Source organism: Oryzias melastigma, linkage group LG6, assembly GCF_002922805.2.
Source record: "Oryzias melastigma strain HK-1 linkage group LG6, ASM292280v2, whole genome shotgun sequence".
Lineage (NCBI taxonomy): Eukaryota > Metazoa > Chordata > Actinopteri > Beloniformes > Adrianichthyidae > Oryzias > Oryzias melastigma.
The window spans coordinates 27326335-27348778 of NC_050517.1; the positions used below are offsets into that span (position 1 = coordinate 27326335).

At 40.5% G+C, this 22444-nt stretch overlaps 1 protein-coding gene across 1 annotated transcript in view; it reads right to left on the reverse strand.

The window, feature by feature from the left end:
• The window catches only part of si:ch211-212o1.2 (uncharacterized protein LOC492735 homolog), a 47460-nt gene that overhangs the window by 10449 nt on the left and 14567 nt on the right, over window positions 1–22444 (reverse strand). The window contains exons 2-4 of the mRNA XM_024281580.2: window positions 11492–11611; window positions 11278–11369; window positions 1300–1444 (exon numbers count right to left, since the gene is read on the reverse strand). Of these exons, the coding sequence (XP_024137348.1) occupies window positions 1300–1444; window positions 11278–11369; window positions 11492–11611 (357 nt within the window). The remainder of the gene's footprint in view (window positions 1–1299; window positions 1445–11277; window positions 11370–11491; window positions 11612–22444) is intronic.

Below are 22444 nucleotides of genomic sequence, written 5' to 3' on the forward strand. Positions count from 1 at the left end.
CACGATCATGTAGCCAATGAGCTTAAAGCCCCGCCCCACGTCAAAATAAGATCAGCCGGGCAGGGAAAACGTGAAATAGAAACGAAAAAGAAAAAAAACTTGAAAATACAAATAAATATATTTTTTAATTTGGTAACACTTTTAGGTTCATTGTTTTCTTTTTATTCAATTTTTAAATATACTTTTTTTTTTTTTACATTTTTACTCTTTCTTTCAAGTTTACAATCTTATTTTTTTTAAACTTACAATTTTATTTTTCACATTTTTAATAATAACTTAAAGTTTTCAGTGAGCATTTTTAAGTTTAAAACTGTTTTAATGTTTTTTTCCTTCAAATTCCCAATCTGGTTTTTCATTCACTTTAATCTGATCCTAATTGGAGCCCGTAATATTTAAGTATAAACAGCACCATCTACTCAACATTAAACTAACTAGATTTCAACACTGACCAACTTCATTGTTGTTCTCGTAAATGTAAGGAAAGATCAGGAGAGTTTCTGCTTTTTCCCTGAAGAGAATCAGTGATTTGATTCTATGTGAATTTACATTTTAATTGTCAATATTATTTAATGGAGTCCGTCTTCTGACTTTGTTGCTGAAGTATCCAGATTACTTGCTTCCCTTCAAAGAAGCCGGGTTGCAGGTGTTTGAGAGCAGCTTAACCCCTCAGTGGCGAACGTGACCTCACCTTTCACCTGACTAACGGGTGTCACCTCCCCTGCCCTCCTCCCATTAGTGACCTTTACGCTCAAGTTAAAACTCAGACATGAAAGGTGGAGATGTCACCTCCTCAATAATAGCTTTCTGCCTTTCTCCTGCTGATCCCCCTCCCTCCCCGTCCTGCACTCGTCGGGTCAGCGAGCATCATTATCAGAGAAACGGCTCCACGGTTTCACAGAATTTCCTGTTCTTGGACTCAGTGCAATTATAAGACACTGCTGACCTTTGGAAGTCCTTGTGCTCACTTCAAAGTTCTGAAATCAAATTGATCTAAAAAAAACAGCAAAATGTGACATTCATGAAGGGGTTCACATATGCATACTTATGTGGAATTGGTTTATATCAAGCAGTTAAAAGAACAAAATAAAACTAAAGAAATATAGATATAAATATAGACCTGATATTACAATAAAACATCAGCATCAGAATTCACGCTCCAGATAAAACATGAACTTTGTTTGAGGTTTCTCCACAAAAATTTAAAAGAAATTGAACTTATTTGGATCTAAAAAGAAAAACAAAATAAGGAGATTTTATTCTGAAGATTAAAAGCAAACTGTGGCAGTGAGAGAGAACTACCTGGTGTGCATGTGAGGAACTTGTAGGCCATGTGAGCCAGTGGGAGGATGGGGATCATGCAGTTGTCGCCGTTGGTTTCGATGAAGTCGTGGCGAGTGATGGCTGTCGGATCGATATGATGCTCTCTGAAGGGTCGAATGAACGCCTGCAGAGAGGACAGCAGAGGTCACAGGTTATGAAACCCAATGCAAAATACACAAGTTAATGTGCCACAAAAAAAAGACAGCTGGTTCACTAGCAGCCTAGAACGCCACTTGAAATGATTTCGTGAACCACTGGGTGAGGGATAGCAGAGAGACAAACAACTGTCATTAGAGAGCAAACAGGTCACCGGGGTCATCAAGTGGATGTTTCCCCATGTGGGGGTCAGCACCTTTATTGAGGCATCTGATTAGCCAGTTTATAACTTTAATTATTTTCACTACAAAAAATATCATGAAAACAAACGAGGATTATAAAGAACATGTACAAAAAAGAAAAAAACAAGCAGACCAAGAATTGTGACGAGTACAGTGAGTAATACCCGTTTATTTTTCTATAGACAATTATGGGGTTTTGGGGTTAATGAGATCCTATCACATCAAATTCTGAAATACTTATTTTTAATTAACTGACTGTAGGTTTATAAATATAATACGTTTCAGGACACATCTAAGTGGTCTTAGCATAGATCCTTGAGGAACTCCTTTAGTAACATAGAGGTATCTGAATGCAACAGTGCCTTCTACTCCTGAGCTAACACATTTTTTCACTGCTGACTGAAATACTTCAGTGAGCCGTTGTCTTACATGATTACGTGCAAGAGGAACCATTTCTTCTCAAAGTCGATGCTAAAGGGAAAGTGTTTTGCTGATCACTTCTTGCTCAGCAGAGAAAGTGTCTTAGCCTGGAGGCGGTCCTGGCAACATAGACTGTTCTTGGAAGGGGCTGTTCCCCCACAATCATACGTATGAACATGAAAGAGGAATGCTCAGACATGCGTGAATGGAGCAAAATACGCCTCTGGGGGTGTTTTTCATGAGAGATTAACATTATAATATATTTAAAGGCTCAAAAAAGTAGATTTTGCATGACATAGAGTTCAGAGAAAGTTTGGTTTAATTAGTTATTTTATTCTTCTGCAGGATAGAGGTGTCTCAGAAGAGCGTTATTTAGTGTTTGGATGTGAGAAAGTTAAGGGAGAGGTCATAGGTCAGAATAAATTTGATGAGGTATCTGTAAGAAAGAGTTTCAATATATCCTAGGCTATGCTAATTCCTAGACTACTCACTACATAGTGCATTCAGCACGCTGTAGTACTGTCCAAATATACAATTCCAAAATCGAGAGCCCAGGAAATTTCCCAGAATTCTCAGTGAAGATCACAATGTATTGCGTTTGAACCATTTTCACGAACAAAATGTGTTTAGGTGTCATTTTTTGTTAATAAACATCGTAAAAAGACATCATTAAACGGCCTCATTGATTACTTTGGGAACTCGGTGACCTCATGCTTCCCATCATGGTGTCCGAATTGCTTTTAAAATCCAGGGCAGTGGATAGTTCTGAACTATAATGTTTTGAACAATTATGGCTTAGTGTGGGACTTCAGTCAGTGTTAGTTGAGGTCAAACCTTTGGTTTCTTCTGCAAAAGAAAACATGATTGTGCCTTTTTAATCCTTGTGCTTCCTTATGGGGTCCAGATGACCCCTCCCTTACACTGACAAGGGTAGACAGGATGTAATGTCTGCCATGGACACCAGTGACGAAACAAAATCCTTGGAAAACACAGTTCAGTGAGCCATCTTGTAGGGTCCAGATGACCCCATTTTAATGTAAACATGCCTAGGATAGCACAAGGGTTACAAACAGTCTGCTTGATGCCCAAAAAACAAACAATTACTGTCCCGAGGTGTTTAAAGACCCACTCCAATGAAAAAAGGTGTTTTTAAGATTTTCTTGTAGCATTTTTCTCATGACGGGTGACGTGGATCAAAGAAAATTACAATAAAAACTGTATTTCTGAGTTTTTCTCAGGAATTGTGGTTAATCGGGAGCAGACCAAAAAAGTCGTTAGAGCTTGTAGTTGTGATGCTGAAACTGCAATGCTCCGCTCCACTCTGATGCATCTACTTTCAGACAGATCCATGTGCGTCTTTGTTTTTATCGTCTGAGCTGGAATCTGGATCAAAGCTGACTGGATAGCTCCAATATTGCTGCCATTTTTGTTGCACCACTTACGTTAGGTTGGGGTTGTAAACTAGCAGGATAAGTCAACAAAGGGCTGATGGGAAATTAGCACTGGCTTACTCCATGCTGCTCTGTAGAAATTAGATCCTCGAAAATGACAGTTTTTTTTTATTTTGACTAAAAACCACATAATCATTTAAAAAAAACACTGGGAACACTTTGAAATAAATCAAAAGATGATCGGAGAGGGTCTTTAAAAGTTTGGATCTGCTCCACCTGTTGGCTAAATATACTGCATGGTTGTAGTTTGTCTGCTGAGCCATGAGGTGGTGGATTACTACATGATATAATGATGTTTTCAAAGATACTGATCTACAAAACCATCAGTTTATATCATTGAAATTATATTTCAAGTCCAAAAGTCAGAAAACAAAATTGGCACCAAACAAAACAAAAACTAAATTGAACTCAACGTTCATTTCTGCCCTTCATTTTGTTTTGTGAACAACTCAAATCTTTCTGTTTTTGATGCCGGAGTTGTTTAGACAATGGATCACGCTGGTCGTGGGCTGGGGGGGGCACAGCCGGGGGCGAGTACAGGCTGCAGCGGAGGCGAGGGCCATTCAGCGCTGCCTGCGGCTTTAATTGTTTTTTATATTTCAGGAGAACTTTGCTGCATCATTACACAGCAGCTACCGCATGTTTCCTGGTGGAAGCGGCAGTTTTCTCTTTTTGATTTTACTTTAAAAAGCCATGCAACACAACGTGCTTCTCCAACAGACACGCAAACACTCCTGGCCAAGCGTCCTGCACAAACCCGCCGCACTCATTCCGCACAAATGGCCGGCACGCACCCCAGAAGATTTTTAAATACCAGTTTCAGCCGCAGAGACGGACACCTGTCTGTGAGGACGTGAGGCGGGGGGGTCAATAAAAGGCCGCATCTCAGAGGTTTGAAAGAGAACAAAGAGCTGCTCATGCACAAGCACACACAGGATAGGGCGCGTGCACGTTTCCGTGCCGACATGGCAGCATCAGCATGAAAACTCATTATTGTGGCGCTAACCGTCAAAACGATCCCAACTGCTGATTCGCGAGCATCGCTGATGGGCTGCGAGCGCTCAAACTATCTGTTGATATCTTTGCAATTATGTACCCTTCTCCGGCGCCCTCCCTTCCCTCCCGCACCACCGCTGCAGCCCTCAGCGACATGAAAGGCCGGCTAAGCCGCGGAGGTCATGCAGAGCGGGGCGGCTCTGGCGCTCCCAGTTAACGGCGGGCCGCCGGTGGCAGCGTGTCCTCTAATCCCACACCGTTTAACGGCCTGCCTTGCACGACGTCCATTAATCAGCGGCTCACATCGTCCATCGCCCCAGCAACCAGAGCTGCCCCACAGCTCGGAAGGACACGCCCGTCCACCCCCTTCTCTATTTTTTTACTAAATCCTCCTTTTTTCCTTTTTGTCGGTTTCTCTCTTTGGTGCCAAACATTTGTCTGCTTCTTGTTACCAAACTACATCTTCATTTCTTCCCATTCTACGATGTTCAATTAACTCTCCCTTAAAGCCGGGATCGTCGTCACCAGAGAGACGCCAACAGAGACGTTAGTGACGCTTTTAAAGGTGATTCATGAAACGCAGCAGAAGGACTGGAAGGATCCTCCACGCATCCCTGAAGTCAAATCCAGCGTCGTTGGGAACCAACTTTGTCCTTAAAGTGGTGTCATCAGAGGACTGCTAAATCCTTGTTGAGTCAATTAAAGCTCAACAACACGACGAGAACTAATAACAAATACAGACGGCCCAAATCCTCATGAAGGAGCCGGCGTGAACACCAAAGGGGAAACGGCGGCGCTGGTTTTCAAGGCTCTGCTGCAATTTCAGAAGTGTCAGGAGAAACACTTATGGGCTTAAATCAAAGCAAACCACATACAAACTGCTCTAACATGTCTATAAATGTTACAAACTATGTTTTACTGGAAAACAGACAGATGTGAGAACAGCAAAAGAGGAAATAAAACACTTTAACATCTTCTTAGAGGATTTTTCTGATACACAGACAGAAAATTACCGGTAAGCTAAATTGGCCTTTCTGAGGACTTCTTTATTCAAATTGCTGTGAATAATTAACAGATGAATGAAAAACTTATCACCATTTCTCAACATGAGTGCTGATACTATTTGGGCAGTTCTGGACTCTTCTCTTTCATGCTCTCCCTGCTCTCTAACTCCTGTAATTTCTCCTGATTATCGAAGCACCAAAGTTCTGAATTGGTGAAATAGATCCCTTCCTTGTCTAAGAAAAAAAAGAGACGTTTTGTTTGACTCTAAACTTCTGACTTTGTTCAATATAAAATTCTGAGGTTAGAGAATCCGACTTGAAAAGCCACAACAGCTAGAACTGTTCCTCTCCGGAAAATAATGTTATGATCCTCAACCAGAACCGGACTGTTGGGACGGTTGGTGCCAGGTCGCAAAGAAAATAAGAAAAACCTGACCTACATTATTCCAAATAAAGTTTATTTTGGAAAACAACACCACACCTGATTCATTCTAAACAAATGTCAAGTCTCGTGTCAAAAATCCATTCACTCCTTTCTTAAAGTGGCTGCTCTGATTGCTAAATTGAGACCCAAAAGCTAATAAAAGTTCAGAGAAAAACAAACATATTTAAAAAGTTTGTTTTGGCAGAAAAGAACCAATAAGGAGACAGAAGAAGAGCCTTCCACTTAAAAAATAGATATATATTTAACAGACAAAAACCAGGAGTCTTTACTCCAAATATAGATTTATTGCTACTGTTTTTCTCTCAGACAATCGGAATATTCATCAATCATTTGTCTAATGTTCCAAAGTTGTTGCTAATAAAGTTGCTCAAACGGTGGATTGATGTTTATTATAATATTTAGAAAATACCAGTTTTAGTTTTTTCCTTTTTGTACCTTAAGAGTCAGACGAGGCTGAAGTTGGCCTCTGATTTTGAAATTTCCACTTTACCAGTTATGATTTAAGGGAAAATCAATCACGTCTTAATGATTCCTACTCAAAATCTAGTGTACAAATAACGTTTAAATCAGCTGCAGATATTTCAACGCGCCACACGTCATTTTATGAACACACATCCATCAGGTGTGAATCCAACATTGCAGGACATGATCTTTATTCAAATTTTGAGTTGATGTGGTTCAATTCTATAAAGCTCATTCTTGTGAGCATCAAATCCTACAGTATTTCTAAGATACGCCTTCAGTCCGAATGCTTTATAGCTTAATGTATGTTTGTGCAACAAATCCAATACTAGTTGGATATTGTGTGTATTCTCCCTGAAACATTTTAAACTTTCCTTTCATTATTGGTGCATGAAAGAGCTGAAGTCCCGCGTCTGCACTACATTTTGAGGACATCAGAAAACCAGCAGCTTGTTGCCAGTGGACCTGATAGAGTAAAAGGAAAATGAGTTTGTACTTCAACACCAGGTCAGGCTCTCAACCTGAATATAGAAAACAAAACAAAAAAACAGTAAACAAGAGGCCAGCACAAAACAGCAAATAAGGAACAGCAGCGGCTTTAAACGCTTCCCCTCACTAAATAACAGCAGCCATTACTGCCCTCAGGTGTTCTTCATCGCGCCTCTTTGATATTCAAACTAAACTTTAACGACAGCGCAGGCTGGCTTTATTCTGGGCTTAAAAACACACAAAGATGCAACAAAACCACAGAGGTGTCGCTTTTCTCTTTTTTGTTCTCGCGCACAAACGTGCTTTTTTTCCACCAGCCTATTGTCATGCAGCACAAGTCTATTCTCATCTTGCAGCAGAAGTCTTTATTAGAGGTCTCCTACAGTGTCCGACGCCCCATGCAAATCTGTGAATGCTGCTGGGTCTCTGCAGCCTGTAACTACCCCAAGCCTCAATAAAGACAGCATCATACATAAACATAAAGCCTCGTAGCACCTTCAGCAAACACAGAGAACAGCACGGCGACAGGAATCACCGCAGAGCCGCAAAAATGCAGCGACTTCACAACTCCGAACAGAAGAAAGCCGGCGTCGAGGCCGACCGGATGATGACTGAAGCCACGATGCCGCAGCGTTCCGAGCTCATTAGTGTCAGAACGGGCCGCAGCGCCGTCAGAGAAACCACCGGTCTCTTGTGAGAAGACTCAAATGACTCCAAGTTTAACCAAAAGAAACTTTGGTGGTTCAGTTCTGCTGTTTCTGCATCTCCACTTTCAGTGAAGAAGCATTAATTGATTCTTTTATTATCAATTTGTTCAAATCAATCAAAAATGTTTGAAAATCGCAGATTCAAAAGATTTTTCTGGATTATAGCTGCTGTCGTTTTTGAAAAGGTTTTATTTCAGGTGAAAAGTTGTTGTTTTTAATCATAAAAAACAAAAAAAGATTATTATTGAATAACTAAAATTACAAGCAGCTTCACTTGAATGAATATCTATCATTTGTGGTTGTTTGTAAGATAATCCAGCAGGTGTCACATACAGACGAGTTACTTTAGCATTTTGACTGCTTTACTCCGAAGCTGTAACTAATTTTGCTTTTAACACTTGATTTTGTTCAGTTTTAAGTGAATTTAACCATCAGAGATATAAGTCCCACTCCAGTAGTCTTTTGATCTTTTGTAAAAGCGTCCTCAGTGATCTTTTAGTTTTTAGCCAAAATCAAAAGACCTTTCTTGTCTGCAGAGCGGCAGGAGTTCATTGAGAAATGTTTTAATTTCCCATCATGCTTTAGTTCGAACTCTCTCCCACTAGCTTACAGCCCCTCATACCCCAAGGTAACATTAGTGAGAAAACAAAAATGGTGAGTTTACCAGCTGTAGAGTTTTGAGCCAGATAAAATTTGAGATGAGGAAAACAAAGACGTTCATGGATCTATTTGTCTGCAAGTGGATGCATCGGAATGGAGAGGAGCAGGGAGCTTGTGGCCCACCCATTGTAGTTTGTGCGCAACAAATCAAGGGTGGACAATGATAGAAGAATGAGTCTATCACAACAGACTTTTATTTTGAAGGGTCAGAATTAACATTCGCCAGTTACAAGCATTTTTCAAGCATTTTCTCCTTTTTGCCGGATAAAAATTACAGGGTTAGTCACCACATGGTGAGTAAATATTTTTGATGTTTATTAGCTCTTCTTTTGCAGAACTTCTTTTATTCTCTCCGTCTGCACGCCAGATAAACAAGTGGACGAGACACTCCACCCCCAGGGTCACCTCACCTGTGTGGCATTTAGTTTTGGTTGATGAAACAGCAGAACATGCTCAGATTTGACAAATATAATTATTTGGTTTATATCGTGATAAATATCGTTATCGCCTGATATGAAAAAAGGTATATCATGATATAATCTACAACTACAAACTATGTTCATTTTCTATTTTTCCACCTGCTCCTGATTCACAATAATTTGTAAAAGGAAATACTCAGAAACATAATTTTCATCTTAACTGACGTCAGCACGATGCCAACCTCTCGTTTCGTGGGTATGGGAGGGGCTGCTGGAGAAAGTGCAGGTTTTTAGTAGATTACTCCTAAATGCAGTAATGGATCAAAATACTGCTTTTTCGTTCTTTATAGTGAGGAATGAACATTAAAATTTAAAACCTCAAAAAGTAGAATGTTTACAGCCCCTTTAGGGAAAGTCTGGATCTTGTTAATGAGACAGAGGTCTCAGTAATACGTGGATCATATGACACAAATGTTATATAGGGTTAAGAAGTTTCTCCAAGTCTGTAACTTTCCATTCACCGCTGTGATCATTTGTACCAAACACTGTTTCTGCTTCTCAGTGTAGAGAATTCAGGGAAATTTTGCGCTTGAACTCTTAAAAAGTTACTCTGAAATGATGTTCTTTTCAAGTTGTCTGGCTGTTCTTGGTCACATTGTTTGTGGGGACACGTTTTTTTGTAGTTGACCAGAGAACTTGTAACCTTCTTTTATTGGAGTGGCCTGACAGAACGTTTACGAGTGTTAACACAATAAACTGTAGCCACGACGTGGAGATGACAAAACATCGACTGGCTCTCGTGTCTGAGTGGAATTGCTCGTTATTATTCGACATCCGTGTGGGACCGACACTTAATCTGTTTGAATAATCATTCAAATCGGCGTCAGAGCAGCCAAAAGAGCCGCTCAGAAAGGCCATTATCAGTTAATCCATGAGTGCACACAACAGTTTCAACCGTCGACTTTCACCGTGACGGTCCTCGAGCTGCAGCCCAGAAAACTTCACAGATTCAAACTGTGAATACCACAGGATCATTATTAATCATGCATTGATAATAAATGTGTGCAGAATGAATAATATTTGCGGTGTGCCTCAGCTCCAAGAATGCACATTAAATTGAACATTTGAACAAATTATTTATTGATGAATAATGCATAAATGCAAGAATTAGCAGATGAAATCCACAGACACATACATGCTACTTTTTTCTCGTTAATCAAAACAAAGCTCGGATGAATCTGCATGCTGCACCTGATCACGCTGATTTTAATTGGATGAAATGAGGATAACCTTTGGTTTAATTGGCGGGGGGAAATGTGAATGCATTAATGTGGTGTTTTAATGTGCATGCACCTTAAACATCCAACAGAGTCAACATGTTGGCTGTGATAGTTCAGATGTATTAGGAACGAGGTTATTAACATATGTGTTTCTGTGCAGAACATGGATGTTTCTCCTGTGGTTTACACACTCTACGCATTAGTCAGCATTACTAGTTCATTTATTTTGAAGACAATTGTTTAGCTGGTTAACTTATACGCTTGCTTATAGAATGGTATTTCTCCTTAAAAGTTACTTCCGAAAAGTTCATGAGAAAACTAAAATAGTGAAACCCAAAATAACATAATTTAATATCTCAAAAATGTTTATTGTCTCACTCCAACTATTTTTTTCTGTTTTAAAATCGTTCAAGGTGGTCTTTTAATTATGATTATGTAGATTTTAGGCAAAATCTAAAAGCTTCTGTAATTGCTTCCAAGACATATTTTCTGCAGAGCGGCAGGAGCTCATTAGAAATTTGATTCTGGTTTGTGGGCGGGAGTGTTAGCGGTCTTATTTTCAAGCATTCAAAGGAGGTTGGAAGAATTTGGATTTCGCCAAAGAATGAGAAATATTAATAATAATAATAATAACAACGATAATAAAATAATATTAATAATACCAATAAACTGAAATAAAATAATAATAATAATAATAAATAGAAAATACAAAGAGCAGCTGTTACAAATAAATATGAATAATTCAGTTTCAGTTTTACTATTTTCTTCCCCCAAGTTTCACATATTTTATTTATTTAAATTTATAATCCTGTTTTTTCTATTCATTTAAAGCTGATCCTAATTTAACCCCATCCATCCAGTCCGGAGTTTACTCCACCCAAACCATAACGATTGTCAAAACAAGTGGGCGGGACAAAGCATGATTTAACATTCTGCTGGGCTCATCCATTGGTCAACCCACCAGTCAATTAAAAAAATAAATAAAAAAACGTAAATTGAGTGCAAATATGAGCTCATATGAAATCAAAATTAAAAACTGAAGAAACACGTAAAGAAAAAAAAATCATTATTTTCTCTATTTATTGCCACATTTATAAAATATGCAATAATGTGTCAAGTTAATTTCAATCTTTCAGTTTCCAGATAAGATTTGTATTTAACAAAGTAAAACCTTACTTTGACGGGTTTATTTACATAGAAAAAACACTCCTTTTGATTAATGAATCTACAGTTTGAAAACATTAGAATTTAGGAGAGTTTGAATTAGAAAGCCTTATTTTGCTTACCCTGCCTATTACAGGAATGTCTACCGATCCCCAAGTATCTGCCCCCCAGTGGACCATCCCCGATGCAAAGTCTGCCGTCACTATTCCAAGGACTGCAAAGACAAACCAGAGACAACCACACGTTGGTCTGTTAGTTTCTTTGGAAGTTTTTTACAGACATAAAGTTTAAAATAAGTCATTTTTCTGAGGAAAGGAAGTGTGGTTTCTGACTGACCGATGCCGAGGATGATCTTGTAGATGTGAACGGTGGAGAAGTGCAGCAGGAGGAAAGAGAAGTTGACGACGAAAAGGAAGAGGCACAGAACCACGCACACCCACTCCTGGAGGCGTTTACCTGGACAGAGACACAGAAGGACAACACTTCAGTGGACCGAGGCCCAAAACAGAAGAGGACTGTAGGAGCACCACGACAAAAAGAGTTCAACCGCTCCAAGTACCGTGAGGGGAGAATAACATTGTTATCATGGTCGATGATAAGCTCACAGCATTAAAATCTTTGATACGTTTTACTTTTGTGTGTTTTTCTACTACCATAATACTGCAGAATGAACCTCTGTTACCAACTTTGACAAAACATAAGAAGTACCAAATGTTTGTTTGTTTTTATTTATTAATTTATCAGGACAGAGTACAAATACATTAAGCTTAAAAAGCAAAGATGCTTGCACCAGATTGTAGCTTAGTAGTTAATTTCCATCTGTAGTCCTTTACAAAACATTACATAATATGTAAACATTATAAACATATTAACCATTTTAAACCATTTTTAAAAGAATTCCAATATAAAACACATTATTAAGGATGTTAAAAACAAATAAAATATAAAATACGATATAAAATATAAAACATTTTAAAAAACTAAAGCATTATATAAAATCAACACAAAAAAACATGTTTCCAGTTTAAAATAAGATAAAACAATTACACCAAAGGTCTTGTACTCTGAAAGCCATCAAATGATGTGAATATTTCCTTGACAGCCCATGTTGCAGTTCCACCAAAGACCACTGTAGGCTGGTTGCAGAAGGAAGACAGATCTTTAAAATTCACATTTATAGAACTTGGAATTTGGCAGACTAAAGACCAACTAGAAATATTTTATTTTACGGGACAGAATTTCACAGAGAAATTAAGTGACTTCTCCGGGTTACCAAAAAGGAGCAAATTCCATTCTTCAATCCTGATGCAACTTCAAATGTATTTACTGAACACTTCACATTTTTTTAATTTAGGAGGTTTCCTGACCCATCTTCGCTCTGGTTGGATGGACAGGCGGATTGGTGCGGCATCCGCCAGTATACGGCCGCCGTACCAGTCCGTTGTGGTAAAGAGAGAGCTGAGTAAGAAAGCAAAGCTCTCAATGTACCGGTCGATTGTCGTTCCAGTTCTCACCTATGGTAATAACTGAAAGAACGAGGTCCTGGCTGAAATGAGCTTCCTCCATAAGGTGTCTGGGCGCTTTCTTAGAGGTTCTGTTACCATGAGAGAGCTCTGAGTAGAGCTGCTTCTCCACCATATCGAGAGGAGCCTCCTGGACGCTTCCCTGGGGAGGTGTTCCCGGCATGCCCCACTAGGCAGAGGCCCTGTCGAAGACCCAGCACACCCTTGGGAACACCTCGGGGTCCCCCCAGAGGAGGTGGAGGAAGTGGTCGGGAAGAGGGAAGTCTGGGCATCTTTGCTTAGACTGCTGCCCCTGCGACCCGCTCCCGGATAATCGGAAGAGGATGAATAGATGTGTCGTCTTTTTTTTATTCTTTCAGGTGATGTCTTGAAGCTTACTCGTAGCATCTAAATTGTAAACGGCGTATACTTGTCTAAAACTTTACTACCTTCTACAAAGGCCCAAAGTGCGCTACAGTCACAGACCCATTCACCGACACGTTCACACCCTCTATTACTAAACACTGGCGCCAATCTATAACCACCAGGAGCAATGAGGGGTTCATTTTCACACATGAGTGCAGAGAATAGGAACCAAACCTGAGATATTTCAATCAGAGGTCAACCGCTCTACCCCTGCACCATGGCCTTAAAAGTCTTCTTTCTAAAAACTGTTTCAACTGATAGAACCAGTTGGATGTGTGGAGAAATGTTTTGACTCAACTTCATGACAATTCAAGGAAAAGTTAAGAGAAAGGAATATTGAGATGGAGTTTCATGGATCAGAATCGGAGAAGCCAAGACTGCAGCAAAAGAAGTGAAAACTCGTCGGCCATTAATGAAGGTCAAAGGACAAGTCACCCACAAAGACAGAGTGTGTGTCCACAGTGTTAATATGTAATCATTCACATGAAGACAAGTGTACTCGGGGCTGTGGGGTCGTGACACCTCATAAGTGAAACAATGACGGCCGCACACGCTCACAGACACACACATTCAGCGAGGGGGTGGAGCTCTGCGGGGACCAGGCCAAACTCAAAGGTCAGCAGCGACGACGACTCGGGATGGACTCGAAGTAGTTTCCAGCTAAACTTGCAATTCAGCAATATTATGGGACGGTAGGGTCAAGCTGAAGCCCCTGCAGCCTTGCAGAACTGAAGATCAGGGGTCTTGAATTATTGAGAAGTACCCGAAGGGCCGATCTACAGCTCCTCTAATTTAGCCGAGCACCATGCCTTTCCTGGAGGCTTTTTCCCACAACGACTTGAATTTAAAACTGGGATCTCCCTCGTTTTCCTGTCTCTCCTCTGGATCTCAGCTCAGTCAAAAGAGACAAATTACTTTAAAACAAATATAAATGACCGTCTCTGTTTTTGGCATCCTTTTGTCTCTTTTTTTAACGTCCCCACAATCTTTCTGTCTTAGCTGAGCGTCTTTAAAACTTTAATGTGTTCAGATCCAAACGTATCGCTCGGCATTCGCAGCCTATGAGATATTCATGACAGTTTTTTCTAATAAATCACTCAGGCCAGCAAATCTGCACCTATAGACCTTTATGAGAATGAATATGCCATCAGCTCCTTCTAATGGCGAGATCACAGGAGGTTTAAAGTATGTGATTATGGATATTACCAGAACCGTCAGATGTGACCCTTCACCTTTAAAAAAAACAGCATCAAAAGTTAGGAGGAGATGGTTTGCTTTTTTTTTAAGTTAAAGTTCATAGTTTGGGTTCAAGAGTTTTATTTTCTTACTTAAACTGACCAAGAGGTTTTTTGAAAGTTAAAAATTTACAAAGAGTTCAGTTGATGTGGTGTGCCCCTGTGATGCCATCAATGATGTCATTGTCTATAAATACAGGAAATAGATTGCTTTTCCTCCTGAGAAGCAGATAAAAGAGGTCATTGTTGTACAATTTAAGGAAACTAATAAAGTTAGATGAAACTTGAGAGTTTTGTGTAATTTTTTTAGATGGAATGTCCTGTGAACTCAAGTCACAAGTCTATTTTGTAAATGCCTTCAAACAGCAGCGAGGCCTGGTGTGTGGTGGAACTGCATTGTGATACAGGGCGAGGTAGCGGTACGCTAGCGGTCTACACCACGCATCCACCGTGAGAACAAACCGCTCAGTGGGAGCGACGCTTAACTAAGCGGAAATGCTCGCCAGAACTGGACCATATTTTACCACACCTTAGCGTAGTTCTCTATTCTCATCTACTTCTCCTCTCTTCTATTCTTTATTATTTATTGTATTTAGTTCTCCATGCTTTTGTTGGTGCAGTTCCATTCACATGTTGTTCTTCTTTCCCACTCTCCTCTGGGGAGCGGGAGAGATTTCAGATCCCCGGTGGATCGCCCACGCTCCCACTCTTGGCCGTGGACCACGCCCCCAACACCATCCTGCATCTCTGAGTGAAAGTGATTCCTGCTGGGTCATCTTTCCTCCTGGTCGTGGACTGCACTTCTGCTTCGTCTTGACTATGGACTTCATCATCACTCGTCCCTCAGCTTTATCTGAATGAACTCTTAGATTCGTAGTTGTAGTAGCTAATTTTTCTTTAACTGTTCTGGTATCGCCTGTCCGTCCTGGGATAGGATCTCTCCTTCATGTGGGAATCCCTAAGGTTTCTTCTTTTTTTCCTGACTCAGGTTTTTTTTAGGAGTTTTTCCTTACCGGGAGGGAGGGTCTAAGGGCAGGGATAACCAGTTTTATTTAGTCTGTTTAGTTTTTAACTATTGTTTATATTTTGAAGCCCAATGAGGCAAATCTCTTTGTGATTTTGGGCTATATAAATAAAATTGAATTGAATTGAATTGAACCGCTCAGTGGAAATGAGGCTCTATAGACCTTTTTTGTGTGACGCCCTGCCCTCGCCACCCCTGTTTAAACTATGTTCACCGGCACAGCAGTTGCTAGACGTCCCTCATTCTCCTCTTCTGCCCCTACCGCCATCGTCAGAAATGCACATGACAAATTCATAAAAATAAAAATTGAAAAAATTGTGGATTTTCCATTTTATGATTTGGTCGCCTGGGGGTGATGAACAGGCCTAGGTCATTTTTAGGAGAATCTGCTAAATGTGTTAATCTATATATTATGAGTTATTAGAAAGAATTTTACCAATTATCGCCATATCATTGACATCATGAGCCATGTGTCGTGCATCGCTTCATATTTTGAGGTCATATCCCAGCCCTACCTACCATCTATGGCTCATTGTGTCCTCCATTTGCTCTGAAACCAACAAAAACCGACGGTTCTCAGTTGAACGCCAAACATCGCCGACAATGTCTCCACGCTCACGTACACCGACAGTGATTCTACAACCGAAGGATTTCACACTCCCCATCCCAAACACACACAGTGCCGGGCTGTGGAGCGCTGGGGCGGCTGTCAGGTGATGTGCGTCAGGCCTTGGATCCTCCAGCTCCCTGGTGAGGGGGAAGGAAACTAGGACAGGCCTCCACAGAGCGCGCACACACACAACAACCCACACACATAAGCCCGGGTCCCTCAGGCCATGGCATTGCTAGATATCACACCCAGCTCCAAACAGACACACAAAAACAGCCTCAGAGAGCATGTATATGTGTGGACATATGCGGGCGGGGATGTATGGCAGAAGTGACCCAACTCTTTAATCTGGAACACAAAAACCCAAAAAGGCTCTTAAACAGGCGGACGTACACAACCCACACACACTCTCAGGGCCTGGGCAATGCGCTCATTAATATCACTCTGACAACAACTGGCTGCCTGGCAACCTCTCTGCCATCGCTCACCCAGCAGCACCCCCTGCCTGTCAGCGCGCACGTGGGTGTGCACGGGGATTTAACCTGGGCGGAGCTGGGGGAGGGAAACGGGGGAAGCTAATAGGCTGAAATTAATCAACGCCGGCTGATTTGCCGTCTGGGGAATGAGTGGCGGGCAGACTCATCCGGAATACTAATGTCCCGGTGGAGAGGGGGAGAGTCCTTCAGTGAGGGGGGGCTGGAGTCACAACACAAAACGAAAGGCATCATGGGGTGAAATCATGAGCCATTTACAGCCACGTCACTTAACGTGACACTTCCTGTATGATTTATGAGACAAACACGCCACAGACGTGCAGAGGACAGCCCCTCCCCTTATTGCTCTCGTGCTGCAAAGCAGCATGGGTAGCGATGACGTCAGGGCGGCCTGAGGGGCTCTGGCCTGGGGACCCTGCAGTGAGATAAATATAACTTTGGCTGGCCTGAATCTGAGTGTGCTGTAAGTGATGAAGACTGCAAACATGAAGAAAAAAAAAAAAAAATCACAGACCTGCTAAACAAGCAGCGGCGAGCAGCGGCGGGCAGCGGCGAGCAGCGGCGGGCAGCCCTTGGCCTCGTTGCTGTCCGTAATCACCCCGACCTCCTGCCACCAATCCAAAGCTCCACCCCCTTTGTGCTGCACGTTAGAAGGTCAATGCTTTGGTTGTGCTCATTACAAGAATGGCTGGAAAGTCGATTTTGATGGTGAAAGACTGAAGGTGGTGGTCCAAACGATCAAGTCAGGCTTTAATGTTAAAGCTACTACACCTTCAGTTTAATGTCACTGTCAACAGTAAAAAGGAAAAGTCTGCCTCCATTTTGACAAACTAATATTTGCTAGGTCAGTGTGAGAAAAATGCATCTACGTGTCTCATAGCATTCACAAAGCGCTTGTGTTTGGACTGCGATGACTCAGCAGACTATTGAAAAATTGACTTTTTGAGGTTTTCAGTGCTTTATACTCTTCATTCCTCACCATAACAGAACGCAGTATTTTGATCTGTTCATGCAAATCTGAGTAATCCTCTAAAACCTGCACTCTCTGCAGCAGCCCCTCCCATACCCACAAAAAGAGCGTGACCTCAAATGCTGATGTCACAGCGTGAGACCGCCCCCTCCAGGAAGCGTCTGCTCCCCCCCAGGCTAACACAAACACTTTTTCGCAAAGCTAGCAGCTTGAGCTAGCGCTGATTAGCTAGCTTGGCGAGTACAAGCCTCCCCCCTGACTCGTGCACAGCAGATGTCGGCAGTCTCTGTTGTGAGCTTTTGCAGATGACCAAGAAACACTCATTCTTTAGCATTCAAGCTTTGTGCGGTGACATAGGCACATATGGGCTGGTGAGAAATCTACACAACATGTTGAGATGGATCCTAAACGTATCCGAGAATGGCAAAAGCAGACAGGGGAAATTGGGAAGACGGCAGGAAAAAGGGAGCAGACTATTTCCTGGTGGGAAAACCCAGCGTCGAAATGGGTGAACTGGTTTGAACGTGGATTATTGAGCAATGGTGGAAAAGTAAATGGATCTGCATGAAACCAAAGAGGATTTTTGATACAGAGATTATATGTAATTGTTACGTCCTGCTGCCTGGCTTTCCTTCCATCCAGCCCCTTTGGCTCACCTGGCAGGTGTGGCCATTGTCCCCCGATTGCCACCAGCTGTCTGTTTAAGACACGGGAGGCCACCCCGAGCCAGGCAGGGAGCAGAGCAGCAGGCTGGGCTTTAGTTTGTGTGGTGTTGGTTTTGTTTTGGTCTCTTACACCGTTTTTATCCTCATCAATTCTAGATTGCTGGTTTTTGTTGTGTTAGTTTGGGGTTGGGCCTTGGTAGTTCTGATTTGCAGGGTTTATTTGTTTAGATGAGGTAGTTCTGTTGGGCAGCCCTTGGCAGGGAGCTGCTGACTCTGACGGTCACATGGCTGGGTCAGCAGGCTCCCCGACTTCTTTTACTATTGGCAAAGGTTTCAACTCTGTTTTGGTTTGTCTTTTTTTTTTCTTAACCAGCACACTAAGTATTTATTCTCATTTCAGGACTTTTAAGGATTTTAATAAACTGTGTTCCTTTTTTTTTTTTTATTGGTGCCCAGTGTTCGTTATCGTCCACTTTGTCCCCCCCCCTCCCCCACTAGACTCGAGACGGGTTTACCCCCCAGGGGAAGTAACATGGGGGCTCGTCCGGGATGTTCCCCACCCTCTTCAGGGATATTTTGCCCACCCTTGTCCAGGATCTGTTACTCCCTTGTCCTGTATTCGTCCCATTTAGTCAGGTGCATTTTGTTCGGAGCAATAACTAGCTTGCTGCTTGTGTTTTGGAGGTTGTATTGTCCCAGTTTTATCTTTGTTTTTTCTTCCCTGGTATTTTGGGCGCTTTTATGCACATTTGTGCTGTCAGTACAAGTTTTGGGGTATTTTTCCTTCTTTGTTTCCCGTCCTGTTTAACCCTTCAGGCTGTGGCAGTACTCGTTTGAGGGGCATATTTTAGTACCTCATACTGACACTTCGTTTAAGCTTTGGGGACTTATACCAGTACGACCAGTTGGATTTTGTTTGGGCATTACTTGTTTGATGGTCTGTTTTTATGCAGCCTGTATTGCCTTTGTGTTTTTAACTGTTTTGTACTGAGGGTTTCTTTGCATTTTTGTGTTAGTACTTCATTTCAGGGTGTCTCTTTGTTCCTTTGAGTTTGTTTGTTCTGGACACCAGTTTGTGGGGTTTTTTTGTAGTTTGTTACCCCTGCCTCATTCACTCACTATTTTGTTGTGCATCTCTTGCCTCTTTTGCTAAACTTAATTTTGTTTATTTCTCGTGAACATGTGTTTGCTCTCTTTTGCAGGACTTGTGAATCCACATGGTCACATTTATGGGAGGGGGTGTTACGTCTTGCTCTTTTGTTCTTTAGTGTTCCAAATATATGATCATTTAAAAGGATATAGTTTACTCTGAAAGAAAAACAGATTGTCAAAAAAGCCTTTTATTTTGAAAAACTAGCAGGTACGTCCCCTTTAACCCCCTTTTTCCTCCCCTCCGCTTAATTCGATTTGTTTCCATTGACTTGATGGAAGTTGCAGTAAAGGTGAACAGACGTCACATCCGTCACTGAACCTCCAAACCAAAAGATGGTTAAATAACATTTTCAGCAACTTGGAGATTTTCTAAAGAAACTGTCAAAAGATGAAGTTTGCAGCTGTGCTTCTCTGTGTGAAAGTTATTAAAGTTTAATGACACTTAAATACATTTCCTGCTTCAGGTTTAGAGCCTTTTTATAGTCATGGTTAAAAGATTTATGATGGTAGATGAAAAAAAAAAAGACTCAGCAGCAAAGTTTTCATGGTTGCCATGGAGACAACTTGTGCTGTTATTGTTTTAATAGCATTTTTGGAATTTTGATGATGAAAATGTTGAAAAGATCAAAGCAAAACTTTAAAAGTTACAGTAAAAAGCAGCAAATGAGGACTAAGATATTTTAACAGCTTGTGTGATCCTTTTATAGAACATTATTTAATACAAAAACGTCACTTAATTAGGCAACACCTTGAAAGAAAAAAACAGAATACTTTTTAAAATACCTATATACAGTACTTTGAAGTAGGCATGAAGGGGTTAAAGACCTATTTTTATAACATTTTGAGAAATTAACATTTTCAGGACTTCATGTCTTGTTTTTGTCCTATTTAGATCATATTTTGAAAAAAAGCTGCATTTGTTTACAAATAGTGCAAATAAACAGATAAATAAAAAGAAAATAAATAAATAAAATGGAAAAAAAGAACAATATTTTTGTATTAAATGTATTCTTCGACAAAAACAAGGCTATTCTATTTGACTGATTAGTGTTTTTAATCTTTGGTTTGCTTTAGCTTTTCAGAATGCTCAATAAATAAAGTTGATTAATCGATTTGGATTAGAACATTTGGGTCTTGGTGTGAACATGATGGATTTTTTCTGTGCAGAAGAGCAACTTCTGATGTTCTGCAGGAAGACGAGCAGCTGCTGGATCCTCTCCTTTTATTTGATTGTTTGCAGGACACAGAAATGGGAGGACAGTGAGATTATCTGCTCGGGTTAAAGGCCGTCTCACTGGCTCAATCGGATAAACAGCATCAAGTACTTTGCTTTTTTTTTTTTTTTGGCTAAATGCAAACAAATCAGGACAACAAAGACTAAACATTTGATTCATTTCATGATGATAAAGCTCTAAAATCAGAGATTTTCTAAACATTTTCCAGCCATGCTACATCCCTAAATAAGATTGTGTTTCAGTTTTTTTCAAAAATGTTCAACTAAAATAGAAAAAAGTGAATATGAGAAAGAAGCGGATTCATCCTGTTGTGTTCACTCATTTAAGTTTACTTCACCAAGAAAAGATTTATTTTTTTAATCCCCCTGTTAATAAGGTTTCAGATCTACAATTCCAACTTTTTATTGTCTTTCTAAGACGACTCAAAAGGCAAAATATAAAATATAATGTTCAGAAGACATTCATTTTTTCAGCTGAAATCCTAAATAATCAGTAATAAGTGAATTAAAAAGCTGGCAAAGCATCTCAATGTCAGAAAATTGGGACATATTTTTTTTATTACTTTTGTATAAACTTGACAGTAAAGTGAGAAGCGACAACAGACAGAAGCTTAAACTCTTCTGTCTTTGGCCCAAAACACCAAAACACAGAGGCCTAAGGGGCTAAATAAGTTCTTGATTATGTCATCTGAGATTCAAGGTTTCACTAAAATGATTTTTTTTTAAATAAATCTGTAACCAAGGATCATAGAAAGTTTGTTTCTAAAACTTGACGATTTTTCTCTCCACACCAGGAGTTTGCAATTTTTTAGACCGGGTGTTCTTGGTCTTTAGTGTGTTACATAAAAGTTATAATTATGAATTGTTCTCAGGGTTATGGAGCATTTGAGAAATAAACATGAAGTTGTTTTATGAATTTTACACCATCAGCTCAGATGCAGCTTGAATTATTGGCCGGAGCTTCACACAAATCTTATATTGAGCTCTTAGCAAATAAAGCAAAGCATAAACTATTAAATTTGTACTATACACACACACACATATATATATATATATAATTGTAAAAGCTGCCCTTTTGGATTTGGATATGATACTTTTATTTTGAAAAACGAGATGCAGGTGACTTAACTTTTTGTGTTCTCTGCTGTTTTCTCTGAGTCAAACCTTCATGTATTTGTTCGACAAATTATTTCATTTTCAGGTTTAAAAACTACATTTAATTAACCATTGAAGAGTAACTAAAACTTAACAATATTTTACAATTTTATTGCCAAATTAAGTCTTAACAACAGGCTATTCCTTCTTTCTCTTTTCAAAATAAAAGTATAATTTGCAAATCCAAAAGGACAGCTTTTACAATTAAAAACAAAAATAATAAATAAAAAATGAAATACATTTTTTATAGATTTAATAGTTTACACGTTGCTTCATATACTAAGGGCTCAAACTGAAAAGTTTATAAAATCTTTAAAAAAAATGTTTCCCCCATCAAAGGTCATTGTCCGTCATCAGCTGAGCTCCTCAACTCCATGAAAGGACTTCTGCACACTCTTTGTAAACGTGTTACAGGCGGTTCTGCAAACGGCGCTGCTCTGCGTGACGTTCCTCACCTCCGCGCTGAGGAGGAGACGCCTGTAATGAGATCATCTGTCAGCGTTCTCTGAAAAGTCGTGTACGGACTGATTTATTCAGCAGGTGAGGGGAGATCACATGGCAGCCGGCTGCTCTGGACTGACAGGACCAGGTTTGAAGGGCATTACAGATTCTGGCCGGCGCTCGGCGAGGAGCTGATTGTTCTGGTCGTGTTCTGTGTTTCAGCGAGAGGAGATCATTTATTAATGATGCTGTGTGAGCAGAACTGTTCTCTGGGAACTCGGACCGAATGAAGGAACTCCTCCTGATGTGTAAAGACACCTTAGAACTAATCATCTGCTAAATCCTGCAACATGCCGTCCTTATCAAAAGCTAAAGTTCTGA